The sequence below is a fragment of the Acanthaster planci genome, linkage group LG09 (genome assembly GCF_054643075.1).
Source record: "Acanthaster planci isolate LZ-2023a linkage group LG09, COTS_SCS, whole genome shotgun sequence".
NCBI classification, from domain to species: Eukaryota; Metazoa; Echinodermata; class Asteroidea; order Valvatida; family Acanthasteridae; genus Acanthaster; species Acanthaster planci.
In genome coordinates, this window is record NC_141785.1 from 10,749,793 (window position 1) to 10,767,623 (window position 17,831).

The 17,831-nt window shown below is 40.3% G+C and overlaps 1 protein-coding gene across 3 annotated transcripts in view; it reads right to left on the bottom strand.

Annotated features, from left to right (window-relative positions):
• Positions 1–17,668, bottom strand: part of LOC110982017 (uncharacterized) — a 31,165-nt gene extending 13,497 nt beyond the window's left edge. Inside the window, exons 1-18 of one of the 3 annotated variants that reach the window (XM_022240133.2) lie at positions 17,318–17,668; positions 14,239–14,358; positions 13,376–13,498; positions 12,240–12,356; positions 11,544–11,660; positions 10,959–11,078; positions 10,264–10,380; positions 9,696–9,818; positions 8,457–8,573; positions 6,392–6,511; positions 6,111–6,227; positions 5,554–5,673; positions 4,531–4,647; positions 3,628–3,747; positions 2,903–3,019; positions 1,956–2,042; positions 1,226–1,342; positions 250–369 (exon numbers count right to left, since the gene is read on the bottom strand). In XM_022240133.2, coding sequence (XP_022095825.2) covers positions 250–369; positions 1,226–1,342; positions 1,956–2,042; positions 2,903–3,019; positions 3,628–3,747; positions 4,531–4,647; positions 5,554–5,673; positions 6,111–6,227; positions 6,392–6,511; positions 8,457–8,573; positions 9,696–9,818; positions 10,264–10,380; positions 10,959–11,078; positions 11,544–11,660; positions 12,240–12,356; positions 13,376–13,498; positions 14,239–14,358; positions 17,318–17,387 — 2,059 coding nt within the window. In that variant the 5' untranslated portion in view covers positions 17,388–17,668. Of the gene's footprint in view, positions 1–249; positions 370–1,225; positions 1,343–1,955; positions 2,043–2,902; positions 3,020–3,627; positions 3,748–4,530; positions 4,648–5,553; positions 5,674–6,110; positions 6,228–6,391; positions 6,512–8,456; positions 8,574–9,695; positions 9,819–10,263; positions 10,381–10,958; positions 11,079–11,543; positions 11,661–12,239; positions 12,357–13,375; positions 13,499–14,238; positions 14,359–15,238; positions 15,378–17,317 lie in introns of those variants that run through there. The other 2 variants (XM_022240135.2, XM_022240134.2) reach the window with 2 other exon arrangements.
• Positions 17,669–17,831: the final 163 nt, after the last annotated feature.

A 17,831-nucleotide genomic window follows, 5' to 3' on the forward strand; every position in this document is an offset into this window, starting at 1 on the left:
TCCCTCAAGGCTTGGAAACAGCCAAGAAAAGAAGAGCCAAATTTCCATAAACACTACAAGGACACATGAAGATGTACCTTCGGGATATCATTGGGAAAAATCCTATTGCACAGAAATAAAAATGTGAATTTTTAAAAGTCACTGAAATACATTAATCTGCTGCACAGATCCTCAACACTGCTTGACAAATTTACAGAGCAAACCATCTCCAGAAAAGGGGAAATATTTACTGGAGAAAACTGAACCTACCTATTTCACAATACTGCCCAGCAATGCCTTCCAAACATGAGCATTTGGCTTCAATAAGATCTTTGGAGAAGCATTTTCCACCATTCAAACAAGGGTTCACTGCATCAGCACAGGGGTGAACTTAAAAAAGCAAAGGCAACAAAAATGTTGAATTTAAAACAAGTGCTGAGGCCACTAACTGTCACATGTATATTGAAAAGTCAGTTTGAAGCATCTCACTCTGAGAGCGTTTGATTCGTAAGACCCTGCAACGTTTCATTCTTTAGAGTCAGTTTAGATAACTCTGCTTTACAAGAGGTGATCACTGAAGACTGTCCAAATTAATGGGACAGTGCTGACTGATTGACAAACAAGACGTTATAATGAGTCTTAACAAGTAACATTACACAGGCCATTCATATTTTCTCTTTTTCAGAAGCTTGTGCAAAGAAAGGATGATGGGTAAAAAACTGACCTTTTTCCCAGATTAGGCCTCAATTGGATTTGCAAAAAACGAGGAGGGAGGAGGGTTTTCAGACTCGTGCACGGAATTGCACATGACATTGTGTGTATGTACCCAGGTCACATGTTGTGCATGCACGAAGTTGTGTGGGTGTTGTAGAAACTACGAGGGAAAGCTAAGGATATCAGAAAAGACAATTTTTTTAAAAAAATCATGCGGCAAGATTTTTGAGATGGGCACTGATGCTAATTATTGCTTAAAACTAAATTTCTTTGGTGGCCTTGGGAATACAGGCTTTAAACCCCTTCCTTTCTGGCATGTGCTTTGAACGCTCATCAACAGGATGACAAATACAAATGGATGATCCATTAAAGCAAACACTGAGAAGACAACACTGCTTGTAAAGTAGAAGAGTTAACAGGTTAACAAAAGTCCATTCGGAACCAGTCCTCTGAAGCAATATCTATCGTACAGTATAAAAGTTGGTAACCAGTTTAAAGAAAATTATGGGCCCAGCAACTTCCCCCTGCATACCTCTCTCACAGTAATCACCGATGTAGCCTTCTGCACAGATGCAGACAGCTGCTGAATCCTCTTCCACACACGTTGCTCCGTTGAGACATGGGTTAACGCTGTCATGACACGCTGGCACTGCGAGAACGAATGACCACTCGTCACTCAGAGGGAAATATACACAATAACCGAGTATTAACTGTGAATAGTCTTTGCTTATAGATGTCTGCAATTGTAAGATGGAGGTTGCGGGTCCGAGTTCCATCAAAATAATGTAAATAATGAATCTTTTCACATGTCCTCAAGCCATACCAGGCGGGTAGTGTTTACTAAGTCCAGCGACAGACCTAGTGTAAATTTAACACTGCCCAAATGCAAAATTACATTTAACATTGAAAATGAATCTTCAAATATGTCTTCAGAACTAAAGGGACTTCCATCTCTTCATGGCATGGGAAAATTTCTGAGAGATTCTAGTTAGAGGACCTACAACATAAACAAGCCCCTATCTGCAAAGAAAATTAGTTTTCAATTAAATCTATGATCTTAAAAGTTCTTTGTAGTTTTGCATGCTAAGTTATCACATGTATGTTTACAGTTTCGAAAGCAAGAAATGATGAATGAAATAAAATGAAAATCTAAATACTGTGAAAAATTGTACCATACAGAAAAATTGTGCGAGATGTCCACCATCTTGCCTGCAGAGCCAAATTTTCTCAAAACCAGTTGACATGTATATTTTGTTCATTACCTTTTTCACACTGCAGAAGAGTGGTACTGTTCCTACAGACACACACGCCTGTGACATCAGCAGAATTGGTTTCTTTGCATGGTTGAACTGGGAATACACACGATGAGAACACCCTGATGAACCACTTTGAAAGGACTTTATGCCTTGGTGTTAATACCTGCACATGTTTCCTTGAGAGCAGTCAGCAAATGATACCTTGAGAGATTTTTTAACTGGTTACAAGTATCTTGTCTAATAAAGAGTCCAAAAATCGTAATGCTTGGAATCTGGAACTGTATTAATCATGTCGTCTGTTACTATGGTGAAGAATAGTTGAAAACTATTACCTACACAGAGACCTGGGAATTCAAAATACCATGGAAGAACCCTGGGAATTTTAAGAACTCTGGGAGGAAACCTGGGAATTTAGAGTACCTGGGAAGATTATATCCAGGGTAGACGACCTGGCAAAAGTACATGGGTAGAGCACCCAGGAAAGGTAAGTCAGAAGAGTACCTGAATGAGAATAACTTTGATGAACAAGGTGTCCTTATAAGAACCCAGACCTTCTTGCCCTCGTACATTTCCTGAAAAAAGCTGACTGTACCATTTGGAAATGAACACTGTACCAGAAATGGGCAATCGTGACAGACTTGGGGTATCCTAACAACGTCACATGCAGCGCCAGTTGATTGCTACAAGCCATAACATACCTTACAACTTTGAATATCAAACGACAACAGGTTTGAGACGGCAATAGCAAGGAGGCTCTCTATTCTCAGAAGAGGTTCCAGTTACTTGCTCAAGCACTCAATCCAAAATACTCAACTTGGGCAAATTTGGCCGAGAATGTATTGCTTCTTGAGGTTTTCATTCACACTCATGACAAGTATATGCATGTACACAAGATGACTCTCAGAGAGTCATCTGGATGGGAATGTTTTTGCGAGCTCCCGCCTTCTACAAACCTTCTTTGCAGTCATCTCGGCTCGTGCCCCTGGGGCACACACAGACGGCGGTGGAATTCGTCTCCAGGCAGAGTGATTTGTTTGCGCAGGGGTTGATGCTGTCGTGACAAGGCGGAACTGAAAAAAAAACACACGACGGCTGTTGCAAAAAAAATGGTCACAGCGATGTATTTAGTAAAAAGCTAATGCAAAGAGGACATTGCGTCATGTGAAATAAAAATAAGTTTCCTGATAAAGAGAGGAACAGCTTTTAATAGACAAACAAGGATGCACTGAAAGTGTGAACTTGTGGATGACACACAGAGGTGTGTGTTCCTACAAAGTGAAAGTACCAAAAGAGGTTTCAGGGTTGAACATTACCAGGGGTGACATTGACCAATGACCAATGATAAAAATAACTGAAAACAGCAGAACAAAGGCATAAAGAAGCTGAACTGTGAAAATCTCCTTTACTTTTGTACACAGCCAGTGAGGAAAAAAGGCCGAAATTCAAAACAAAAAAAGCTGAAATCAGCTAAAAGCTGAGAAATCTCACCCCTGCATTACAAAAGCAAAGGCAGACCTCGGTTTGTTAACATCGTGCAACACACTGGGCCATCATGGCCCCCCTGTCCTTTTATATTCCTGTATACTCCCATAAGTCAGGGTCCCCCACTGTACAAAAGTCACAGCACTTGAACTTGGCTGAATGCAGACAACACTTGTGATTAAGATGTGGCCCTCACCTATCTCACAAAACATTCCTGTGATCCCATCGGCGCATCCACACTTGGCTGTGATGCCGTCGGGCGAGTAGCAGGACCCGCCGTTCATGCATGGATCAAGCTCTGCAGCACAAGGGTCAACTGTAGACAAAAAGAAGTGGCACATCAAGAACAGACATCATTGGGATTTCTGTCAGAGCTTAGTCTTTCTGCCACACCTACAGAATCTAGTAAACATTGCGGTAACTTTTAATACACAGACAAAATGACACAATTACTGAATGAATGGGTCATTTGAAAAGTATCTGTATGACATTTCTAATACCATGAGGTAATTTTTCCCAACACTCTGAGCTGCACCCATATTTACAAAAACAGACTGTGCACTGTGGCCAAGTTCAAGTTTAACACGGAATCTGACGCCACAGATTTCTTGGTTCAAAACAAGAGGTGATAAACATGTTTATGCATCAGTCGGAGGCGAGTCAAAGTTAAATCCATCAGGTGAACCAGTGTGTACACACATCCAGATAGATTTCATGTCCCCAGGGGCCAATTTCATAGGACTGCTAAGCACAAAATTTGCTTAAGCGCAAAAAACCTTGCTAAAAATTACAAAGGTTACCAGTTCAAAATCTACGTGATTGTGATGCTAACGAAAAAGACAGATGCCACTACAAAACAATATACATCACGTGAAGTTTTGGCCAGAGCTGATTTGTCAAGCAAGGTTTTTTCACGCTTAAGCAAACTTTGTGCTTAAGCAGCTCTATGAAATTGTCCCCTGGTGTGAAGCGGTTACAAGAAAAAAAGGGTTCCAGTTTACGGACACCATGCAAGTGATCTGGTTTATCCCTTCATTTCTGATGGTAAAGCCCTCTGGCAAAGCCGGGAATGATAGAGATAAAGATAGAGTAAAGATACCTCTTTCGCAGTTATCTCCAACGAAGCCTTCTGCACAGATACAGAATGCAGTTGAACCCCCCTCCAAGCAGGTGGCTCCATTCATACATGGGTTGATGCTGTCATGGCATGGGAGCACTATTTGGAGGAACAGCCATCAGCGTTTTGGTTTCAAGACAAATTCCACACTACTTGAGTGGCTTTTTTAAAATAAGGATGGAGGTGGACCTTGCCTCATAAACCTTACTGGATACAATTTCAACCTTGTTCCTGCTGTGTCGAGTAGTGCGCTACAACAATCTGCTCACTCAGCCTGGAATTGAGTCTGAGGCTGTTTCAATGCTGTAATCAATGCTTGTAATGTGTTTATTGGGATACCAGACTGGAGTGATTCGTTGTGACATCGGCTTGATAAATGATTCAGAGTTGCTATGTAAGACAATCATAACTGTATGTCCAACCTTCACTACTGCAAAAAATTTCTACCTACAACTGATTCCCTTTTTTCAAATTCTTTGCTACTGCTATCATGGAAAGCTTTGATGCAATTTTTTCCTAATGAATCAACTCCACAACACGGGCGATTCACAATAATGTACCTCCAAGAGTTTGCAATGCATTGACCAATCACAGTGCGCGAAATTTGCCGCCCAATGCCCTTTTGGAAAGATTACGCGCACTGTGATTGGTCAATGCATTGCAAACTCTTGGAGGCACACTATTGTGAATTGCCCGTATTAGTGACAGACCAATCCAAAGGATGGATAGTTTAACATGAAATATGACTATAATCTAGCCTAATAAAATGAGTCGCAAAGTCAAGAAAGTTTCTTTTGAATTAAAGACCTTTAAAAATACCTTGTACAAAATCAACATAATATCTGGACATTTTGCCACCCATATGTCTGCATTCATTGGGATGGCACACACTGAGCAATACATCAAAAACAACAAGCTCCTTCTGAAGCATACTAAAACATTTCTTAAATTACGTGGTCCTGAAACCTATTCTGTGGGATCCCTGACAATTTGTGTAGCACTTACTGGTTTGACAGTATTCCCCAGTCAGGCCGAAGGCACAGATACATACTGCAGAGAGGCCGTCAGGGGAGACACAGTCAGAAGAATTCCTACAAGGGCTTACCGAGGCAGCACACGGGTGAACTAATTACGAAAAACAAGCCAAGAAACAAACAAACAATGTTGGGTTAATTGTACGTTGAATGCTTCTTCCTCAAATAACTTATCTTGTGGTTTAAACTTTTTGTCTTTTATCGATCGGCTGAAAATGTGTTCAAAAAGTTTTTTGTTAAATCAAAAGCGCTATTATATTGCACTTTTATATATTCTGTTAGTTGGAAATAAAGGCAAAAATTTGATGATGCAAAACATCAGACATATTATGTCTGATGATCAGACAAAAACTACAAAGTGCATTCTTAAAAATGAGATAATGTGAATGCAAAAATGTTTGCACAAAAGAAAATTTGTTTTGACTTACAAAAACCACAAATAACATTTCTATAGCTTCACAAATTTAATTTTAGAAGTACGGTGATCATTTTCCTTCTTCCCTACACCTTCTCCCGAAATTTCCTTACCTCTTTCACAAACATCTCCGACAAAACCTTCTGCACAGATGCAAACTGCTGCAGAATCTTCGACGACGCAAGTGGCTCCATTCATACATGGGTTGACACTGTCATGGCAGGGGGGCACTTATTTGTAGGTAATGAAGTAAAAATTGTAAAACAGTGAGGAGGTGACGACTTAGTCTTAAATTTAATAAAACCAATATCAAGACAAACACTGACACACACACTGTTTACTTGTTAAAAGGAAACTGTTTGGGCTATTAAATCATATTTTATTCACGGTTTACCTATCTCACACAGCGGACCAGTGAAATCGTCAATGCACGCACACTTTGTTATGGCATCGTCAGTGGAGAAACAGTTTCCGCCGTTCAAACACTGGTTGACCTCCAACTCACAGGGATCAACTGGAAAACACCGTAAACATGGCTCAGTTAAAGCCTGCAAACAGTTCAATGTTCTCAAAAAATGTGCGGGGGGAGAGACAGGATTTGGTACAGTTGATAGAATTGTGCACAGGTGACGGAAAGGCTGAATACCATCTGAAAAAAAGCCAACACTGTTTATGAAAGAAGTTTGGTAATCTGTAGATGGCCGGCTCCGCAAAATTGGGTTTTATGGGACATTTTTTTCAAAATGAGTTACATACACATTTGAATTGGTTACATTATGAGCTTTAACTTGGTGTAGGTTTGAACCCTGTGGCATTTTGCAATCTGGAGATATATTGATTTTTGCATAATCATATCACACCCATTAACAGAATTGCTTTCAAAGATAAAGCCCTTTAAACACAGGAAGTGGAAAAAGAAATCAAAAATCAGCCAAGAAGAAAGTCTCTTGATACCCATAGCAACAGTTAGATTTCTTGTATGAATTGTGCAATAGACGTCAATAAACCAAGAAGTAAAAAATCACCCTGTCCACATAAAAAAACCCTCAGAGTAAAAAATAGCACAGTGTTCCTTGATACCCTTTTTGGCAGAGCCGGTCACATATCTAATACACGTAGACTGTCTTTGCACCTCTTTAGGATAGATTCTGCATAACCCTTCATTAGAATTTACATCCAAAATATTGGTTTGATGTTAGTTTTATACCTCCTTTTCTTAGTGACATTAGTTCGAGCCATCCATACAGTATTTATCCGCGGTGAGGGGCCAACACTGCACAAAACTTGTGCACTGGAGTGGGAGGGTCCATGCACATGTGCAGAGTGCCAATTGGGATTTTAATAAATTATCATGAAATTAATGCACTTTCACACGTCAAACACCTACCTCCACCGGCTTTTATATATTGAAAATTGCTATGGTACCTTTCCCTCACCATTTGCGACCCACTCTGCAAAAAGGCCCTTAAGTCATGCTATGCCTCTGTATGAAACAGACCATTCCGTACATCTGCCAGACATCTATCCTAAAAATTTCTTTATCTCAGGAATAAAATTTGTGACAGAGGTTAAGAAATACACAAATTTAATCCTTATTAAAATGCCCCTCTGTCCGTAGGCATCGCTTAAAATCACACATAAGCCCAAGGGCCATTTTTGCAGCGCCAGTCACATTTAGAAGCGGGACAGTGCCATCAGGCCGATAGTCAAAGAGAAAAATGGACTGTGTATACTTCCGGCGAGGGGGCAAGGGGCTGGAATCACCATGTTCGGGACGGGGGTCTGAAGAGTAAGCATTCAATAAGTCTTTTGCGAGTTAAATTTGAATAAAATTTGGTACATAGAGTTCTTAAAATTCACATGAACATAACAATTGGAATTCTCCATACTGAAGCCACTGTTGCTATACCTCGTGATTCGGGGCAAGCTTTTCCTTAGTTACATAAGAGACGCCTTGCAACAATACACTATTCTCAATGGAAAAGAAGGCCACAAAGGAACCAGGGATGGTGGTTGCTAAGCAAAAGCTTGCCCCGAATCACGAGGTATAGCAACAGTGTATTTAGTTTGGGGAATTCAAATTGTTATGTTTATGTGCAATCAGATAACTCAGTGTACCAGATTTTATTCAAATTTAACTCGCAAATGGCTTATTTGTGCTCCTATTTTTATGGATGGCCCTATGGGGTTGACCTTAAACGACGCCAATACTTCAAAATCATCCAGAATAACTAGCTTATTTAGAGCATCTATCTTTTTTTAATATGCGTGTACAGCTGTACATCAAAGAAGAACAAATGTTAGGCACTCTGCTGAATGATTTTGTTTAATAACCAGTGAAATGTTCAATTCAAAGAACATTTACCGTCATCTCTATCACAGAAGGGTCATTCCCCCATATATTACTTATTGTTTCTGACTGGGAAAAGGACTGTCAGTGCCATTATTTAACGACAAACCTCGATCGCAAGAAGCCCCTGTGATGCCTTCGGCACAGATGCAGATTGCCGCTGAGTTGTCTTCAACGCATGTGGCTCCGTTGGCACAGGGATTGATGCTGACATGGCAGGGTGAAGCTGTAGTGTGCACAAAAAGTACAGGAAGAAATCTTGGATAGGAAAATACATGCATAGGTTCCCTGCACAGGTGACACCTCTCTGGGAGGAGAAAAGGTGAAGAACCACTGCCACTAGCCTAGGGGGCACTTTCTTGGTGTGAGGGGATTTCAAACAGAGAATATTGGCGTCCGGGAAAAGTTAACATTTAATTGGGCAATAGCAATATGCACAGTTCATGGCATGTTCAACATTCACCAGAGCCAAGTTACACATGTAAGTACATCCACGTATTGGTGGTGATCCGTACTGTGCATGGATCAGTTGAAGCAAATGTAGGAATCTTGTAGTCGAGTCCAGGGTGAAGTCGAGTTGAAACTGGGTGATACCCCTAGGAATGCTTCTGTCGTGATTCATATAAATAGCTTTCAACTCGACTTACAACGAGGTGACTCGTGACAGGTTTCTGATGAATTTGCAGGAACTCATGATGAACTCGACTAAAACACAATCGCATATGCCATGGGTTAAAACACAAAGCACGCCAAAGTATCCAGGGACACAAAACTTGGCAAAGTAACTTGCCCAGGGACATAAACATCATAATTCCATGGTTTGATTTGAGTTCAAACACAGACAAGCTGAACCAATGACTGACAACATGGAAAACGTGAAAGCACCTGAGGGAACACTGCTTTTCTGAGTTTAAAAAACAACACTACATACATGTATATGCATTCCAGTACAGGACTCCTAACTGCCTGTTTGGAGGCTATACCCAGCAAGAAATGAGACCGAGGGGTACCCCCCAACATGTCCAATCCCTATACACATTCCAGATTATTGTTACTTAACACATCCCCCAAGATGTCTGAAAGGAATTCCCCAGATTCCTGCGAGACAATGACCAACACAAAGCAGGGGGGGTTCTCTCCGTCTCATGCCTTGCTGCATATGGTGGAGGCCAACATGCCAACAGTCAAGGCCAACATCTTCCCACTCTTGTCAGATCAGTTTGGGAATATTGTGTTGTTTAATTATGAATAAATACATGTAGGCAAGAAGATATCCTCTTTGCGTAGTTAAGAAAATGGAAAGCATTTTTTGAGGCACTGTCCAAAATCAGATGGCACGAGGTCATACCTTGTTCACAGCGCACTCCAGTAAAGCCATCAACACAGATGCAGTGGACGTTTGTGCCATCCTCGGCTGCAAAGCACGATCCGCCATTCATACATGCTACTGATCTCAGTGCACAAGGATGAACTAAAAAAACAGAGAAAAGCAAAGTCTGGTTTCAGTCAAAACTCAGTCGAAACTTATGCTCAACATGTAAGAGAAATTATATTTGTTTATCAATTTTATTGTAATTTAAATAATAAAATGGTCAAAATTGCCAAATACAAAATGTCTGTTCAAATTGTTAAACACAGACTTTGGTTTAACCAGGTATAAAAACTCATCCAAACTGATTTTATACTCTTAATGTCAGAACAAAATGGATTTGGCAATGAAAATTGAACACAAATTTGAAAAAATATGCCAAAAAAGGGACGATTGTCGCTCTAAAAAATTTAAGCCAAGTCAAGAACTGAAAAGCTCTAAGAAAGGAACATGGATGTTTTATTTTCTGACTTTGTGTCAAATGTTAATCAACACATTCACACAAAAGAACAAAAAATGTTAGAAAACTGTTATCCATCTTGAAAACCTCTTTGGCAGATATCTCCGATGAAGCCTTCTGGACAGATGCACAGTGCTGCTGAATTTTCTTCCACGCAGGTGGCTCCGTTCAAGCATGGATTGATGCTGTCACGGCAGGGAGATGCTTTGGCGTTTTTTAAAATTAAAAAAAAAAGAAAACTGTAGCTGTTTTGTTTCAGCTGCTCATTAAAACATGACATCCATGGGTCAAAATGACATAGTTATAAAAAGAAATCGCAAATGTAATGGTAATTGATTGAGTCAAAATGGGACGGGTTTCCATCAAATGGGTCTTCAGGCCATTTATTCCGTGTCAGTGCTTTAGTGTGCATCCCAAAGAGCAGACTATTACAGCTCTGTGTTTTGATCTATCACTCAGTTTGGAATTCACATCAAAAGCGGTCATTCTGTTAGGCATTTGGTAAGCGCCCTGGTACACGACCTGGTGGCATACATGAATGCAACCTTCCGTACACCTGGACGAGGTCTATCATTTGGACCTGTGACAAAATGTTGAAGGTTCCTTCGACTTTACGGGGAATCTTGAAGGCTGTGCAGTAACTCAAAAAGTCGCTGGGGAAACTTGCAACTCATTCTCTTAAGTATGGTCATACATGTAAATATCATGCGAAATGAACTCTGAAGCAAAATAAACCTATTATAATAAAAGAAAACATGACAATGCATAGCAAGAACAAGTACCTTGTTCACAATATACTCCTGTGAAACCATTCATGCACGAACATAACGCAGTCACATCATCAGTGGAGAAACAGTCACCATCATTCAAACATGGATTGAGTCCCTCAGAACAGGGGTGAGCTACATGTATGATTACAACAGAAAGCAGAAACTCAATGACACTTGACACTCACAAATGACTCACTCCTGAATTTTGTTTCTTTCTGTCACAATTGTCACAGACAGGCTTTCTAGTGGGTTAAATAAAAAAAATTCTGTTTTCTATGCTAGCTAAACTGTTTTTAAGAGGAAATGTCCTAACTTGAGCCATTAAATATTGAGAGGAAAGCCTGTTTCTGGCCACAATTTCAGCAAATTTCAGAAACCCTTTTGCCTTGATTGTCAATGAAAAGTTTAACAAGCAGTTTTCTCAAGACAGAACCAACAGCCTATATATGCACAAACTCAACGTGAAGGGCATAGAGGACTTTGGGCTACAGCTACGAAGCATTGCCAGGGTTGGGAGTAAAGCACACGTCTATGGGAAGTAGCCACAGCCACTATAGCTGGTGACTTCGAAGGGCAAGCACGTTAACCTGAACTTACGTCTTTGGCAATTGTCTCCAACATAACCTCTTGGGCAAACACAAACAGTGGCTGAATTTACCACTAAACACGTCGCACCATTGTCACAAGTGTTGTTGCTGTCTGGACACTGGGCAACTGTAGACAACATAAGTATAAACACATAGCATTAGGTATGATGAAAAGCATGTTATTGTAGAATTCACATTCCATTATGATATTGTGAAGAATCCAATATGTACAATTTTTTTTACAGGACTCTATCTCTTGCCATTCAAGACTCTTTGAGAATTATTCTCATCCCTGACACAAATACTGAGTGATTTCAAGTTGAAATTTAAGTAAAACTATTGGGTCTACTTGGCATTGTAATTTCATGGTAATGTTTTTCAAAAGTGTCAATAAAAATGTTGAAGTCCATGCAAAGATGGACAAACAACGTGGCTCCAAAAATTCATTTTTGAATTTGAAATGCAACTAAAACACAACAAACCCTTGGCAACTTCCATCGATCTGAAAATACTTTCCTTGACACAAAGTGTCTGAAATTCGCACGCCATGGTTTACAATTATATATCAGCACTGGCAATGGATGATTATTTCAGTCATTTCGATGCATGCCAAGACTTTATTACATCACCTATTTTATGGTAACTACTCCCTGAAGTTGTCCTTAGAAAAGCCAAGCTTTTCTGAATGTAAAAGCAAATATCGTACCATTCTCACAGAAGGCGCCAACAAAACCATCTGCACATTCGCACACTGCTTCAGAATTCAACTCAGAGCATGTTGCACCATTCAAACATGGGTTGAGCCCTTCTCGACAAGGATTTTCTGTACATTGATCCCCGCCCCCAAAAGAATGAAACATAAGTGCACATGAAAAACTCAACATTAATCCAATAAAATGGATGTCGCAGTGGTCCTCTGTCATTTAAAATTGATGTGTTAAAATTTGAACGAGTAACTTGGTTTATTTTGGAAAATACAAAATTCGTCAATATTTTCATCATCCGACAGTTTTTCATCACACAACACTTTGCTGAAAACACCCCCAGGTTTCAGATTCCTATCAAGTAATTCATAAATCCTAACCATCCTCTACCCAGTAAAAATTCTACCAGGGGATTATGAAGAATTTTGTCTGATTAAAAAAGGCATACCGGTGCAAGCAGGACTTTACATAGGGTCTGATGCCCCTTTCAATTGATTAAAAAACACAAAGATATGCCACTGATTTCCTTCACAGCTGAAGGTTCTCAGCCAAAATGCTGTGAGAATTAGGGCTTGGATGGCATGCTTAATCTATGCTTAAACGAGGGCCGAGTCAATTCGAAAAATTCACTATTTGAATATCTTCACCTTCAGTTCAATCAAATATCCGAATATTCGGTCGCACTGACCGACAGATTGTTGATGAATACACCATATGTACAAAATCAGCGGCAATAACACACACAATTGAACATTATAATCACTACAATAGCTTCTCTACGAGTATCTCAAGCCACAATTATCAAGATTCAGGAGACGAACAATACATCTTGCCTTGTTGAAAGTTTCTATAGCTTTTAAACATTTCAATGAATAATTTCCTTTTTTAATCATAAGATTCCTGTCCCTTTCGGTTGTATCTGCTTGAAACAAGCCTCCATAATGCAATTTTGCTCATTTGTAACAAACAAAAATTCATCCTTCCTTCCATTAATTCTGCATATGAATATTCAAATTCGGAAAACTGAACACCGTATTTGATAATCGATCAAATATTTGGATATTCAGATATTCGGCACAGCCCTAGCTTAAACATTGCATCATGCAGCCAAAACAACACCCCCACTACCAATACTTACCTTTTTCGCAGTGCTTCCCGCTGAAATCTGTGGCACAGGTGCACACTGCAGAGAGGTCGCCCATGGAGGGTGTGCAGGTGGCACCGTTCAAGCAGGGGTTGACACTGTCTGAGCAGGGGTGGACTAACAAAACAAAAAACAACACCCAACAGAAAATCACCATCAATCCTAGTGAAATTGGAGGAGCCAAACTACGCTATATCAATTGCCAGCAGTATGGCTCTGCTCCTGAAAGGCCATTTATGCATGCGTTATGTGGGACCAAAACGATTTTGGGAACTTCCGCTGACCAAATATGGTTGGCCTATGACTCTAAACAGTCAAGTCTGAATTGACCTAACAGTTTACAAGGACACTGCAGCCTATTAGCCTATCTGATGGACATGTCACTCTTGTGAAACCGAGGCCTGGACTTTGTGCACATTCAAATGAACAGTAGGTGTGCAACAGCTGTGCTATGTTTGTGCACCAACCAGGGTGCAGACAGGCTCTGGCCCCAAAGGCTGAAACTCCCAAGGTCACTCGTATGTAAGACTAGGGGATTTATAAAATGAAGACAGATATTGCTGGATTTTTATAAAAATAAAAGAGATTTACAGGCTATTTCAAAACATTGATACACTACTTGGCCTGATGTGAATTACACCGATTGGCTAACAGGGTTGCTTTACATAAAGATGGCTCAAAATGCTACAACTTTGCATTAATTTCATAACCAAGACACACCAAATGTTTTGTGTAGTGAATGATGTTGTTACACTGTAAATGATCTCTAAAAGAGAATTCGAAGTTATTTGTTTGTTTGCTGGGAGTGATATGCCAACCGAAGAATTCCTTATGCCCAGGGTACCTTTAATATTTACCATAATTGCAATGAGTTCCGATGTAGTCACCAACACATCCGCACATTGGTGTCACACCGTCCAGTGAAAAACAGAAGCCTCCATTCATGCAGGGATTACGCCCCTCGTCGCAAGGACGCTCTGAAAAATTCAGACCAGGAAATTGGGATTAAAATTGCGTCTTTGAAATTCAATTGCATGTGACTACACTGGCTGTAATACAGCTCCCTTATGTTAATTAACTTGACTTTCCCCAGGCAGTGCTGACAATTCAACTCCAAATGTAGACCTGTTAATCAAATGTTAAATACTACACGTAGGCCCTATTATCTTCATAACACATGCTCAGGATGCTGTCCAACCTTTGTGAACAATTTCAGTGTCAAGACATATTGTCAAAAATTCAAAAAGGGCGGCAGCCAGATACTGGGCAAGAATTCTGCTCTTCTCAGCTCATTCTGCTCAGTGTTTCCTAACATAATGAACGTAGCACATTCTCAGAAGATCCTCAACAGACATTTGAGAAGTTCTTTAAAGTTGATAAAATTTAGTAAATCATCACTAAGCCTAGGCCTACCTCCATCATGTCCACTCAGTTCGTTAGAAACTTATATTTTGTATTTTTACGTGCATGTTAAGAGACTGGTTCATTTTGCACTTGAGAAAAAAGATTGGAAAATCTGGCCTAAAACTAAAACTTTATAGGACCCAGGTTAGCAAAGCTAAGGCAAGATTTAAGACTCATCATCAAATATCGCTAATGCCTAACAGTGAAATTTGAAGTAAACATATTGTTAACAGTGACGATAAACCAAAGTGCACCCCATTGGGGCTGTACCATATTAAAATAGGTCACTATAGCCTTAAGGAATGCTGAGTAGTATACATTTCGACCCAAGCGTTCTGGCAGACGACAAACCCAAAACTGCTGTAATGCATGCAACCATGATGCAACATAATACTAGTATAGCCTCACACCTTCATTTTCTTCTGTTAAAATGAGAATTAAAAATAACTATACCGCTAACCATAGCGTCTACTGTTGAATTTCACAGTGTACCAATAACGTGAGATTGCACGGATTAAAACACAATGTAGTGCACACCCACCCCACAACACTTAGCACTACTGAAAAGTTCTTACTTCGCGCGGACTGCGCTGCGCCGGCGCACTGGCAGTGTTTATATATTTCAACACTTGCTGGCGCTGTTAATTAAACAAGCAAGGCAAATCACGACGGCATAAATAGGCTGACTCTGGATTTTCAGTCTATCGGCGGGGCTTCTGTGCAATTTAGGATGGTGTCCTGCATGGTCCTTGCAAAGTAGCCACTGCACAAAGCGACGAAATCATGTGAAGGGTGTCGAAAGACAACTTACGGAAATTATTCTATGGAGAGCACTGGGGCCAGATATTATTCCGTCATGGTTGTTAAAGCTTGTTGCAGAACTACTAGTCACATGTTCTCCAAGACCTGTTTCAAAACTATCCCAGTGAATACTGGGATAGTACATGTACCATCAACACGGAAGACAGCAAATGTTATTGCGGTCTACAAGAAAGGGGCACGTTCAGATCCTGCAAATTACCATGCAGTGTCTCTTTCCTCCGTCCTCTGTAAAGTTCTCGAACATATAGTCTTTAGTCACATAATGAAGCACCATGACAGATGCAACATTGTCACAGACTGCCAACATGGTTTCCGGCCCAGAAGATCAACAGAAACTCAACTTATTACTACCTTGCATGACATAGGCAGATTAATCGACAAAGAATGGACGAGACAGTACTTGTACTTGACTGTATGAAGGTCTTCGATAAAGTCCAACATAATGTTCTGCTAAATAAATTAAGAAACTAAGGCATTGTACGACCGTTGCATCTGTGGATTCGAAGTTTCCTGTCCAGAAGAACACAGAGGGTAGTTTTAGATGGTCAGGAATAGGATTCAGATCTTGTACCAGTAACATCAGGGGTCCCCCAATGATCAGTGATTGGGCCGTTGTTATTCTTGCTGTGCACAAACGATCTACCAGATAACCTTGCTTTAGGCCTTCGTCTCTTTGCTGACGACTGTCTTTTGTATAGCGTGGATAAGCAATCTAACAATCCAATTACAACAAGACCTACTAGAAAAGCGGTAGTCAAGCTTGGGAATAAAATTTAATCCACCCAAATGTTACACAATCTCCATAGGCATTCGGGCACCGATCAAAAGCATCTAGGCCTATAATTTTTTTGCGGTGACAAAACTTAAGTAGAGTGAACAGTCTAAGATATCTTGGGATTCATATCACTTATAATTTGTCATGGAGGAAACATATCTGAAACCTGCAAGAAAGCTCAGAGAGTATTAAATATTCTGAGGAGGAACCTTTGGAGTTGCACTCCAAAAGACAAAGAAGCAGCGTACTTCACAGTGGTTCGACCATTGCTGGAATATTCGTCATCTGCCAGGGATCCCCACTTGGTGTCTGACATTCAGTGTCTCGAACAGATCCAAAGACAAGCTGCTAGACTGATTTCCAACAACTATAGTAGAGCACCTGCCACCGTGACAAATATACTCAAGGAACTTGGTTGGTCATCCTCTGAGATACGGCGGAAAACCAACAGGTTATCCAAGATGTTCAAAATAATCATTGTGTTGGTTAATGTTCAGTCTGATGGTATCCTCACTCCAAATGCTAGAATCTCCATGGGTCATACCAAAACAAAAACAAAAAAAATTGTAAATATATTCTCGATACCAAGGTTTTTGACAATACCGTCTTCCCCAGAACAGTTTGGGATTGGAACAACATGCCACAATCTGTGGTCAAATCAACATCTGTGTCAGCTTTCAAGGAGGCAGCCGGGCAATATTTGTTTTTATTTATTTGTTTAAATCATCAACACCAAGACCATTCTGAACAAAAACACGGTTCAATACATGATCTAAAATTGATGGGTTGATTTTCATTGATGGGTTGTTTTAAATTTGCGTCAATCTCCCCACGCGAGGCGTAAACCTAATACAGTTGGTGTGATGTGTCATCTGGGTGCTTTGTCGACTATACCATACAGACAGATACAGAACGCATTCATATCATGAGCATACCTTGTGTGTGACACCCGCTGAACAGAAGGCAACCCACCAGAGCAGCGAAGTAAGAACTAAATACGTCCATCTTGGTAGCCAAATAGATCCGTTGTCAACATTCAACTTTATTCAGGTTTTAATTTGTAGTAGAGTCATGCAATCAACTTGGTTCCTTCAATGCAGGGGGAGAGTCCGACACCAAAAATGTCTCACCGCTTCGACTATGACTGCTTGAATAATCTCCACTTGCATCATCACTTAATTCTGATAGCCTATTGGGTCAAATCTTCAAAGGCCAAATTTGCATTCATCAGGTTTAGCAGTTTATCTTTATTTGTTGTCCCCGAGAATCTTGGTTAAAAGGGATGTCTCGGGGTTGCACAAGGAACAGTGTTATTGTACCATGCCCACTCCTTCAAGTTTTGTCTTTAATAAAGCTCCAGCGGTGTGTTGTCTGTATTGTATTCGGTCCCTCGAAGCAGAAAAGATCTTTTCCCCTAGTCAATAGCATGTGCTTGCATCAACAGTTTCG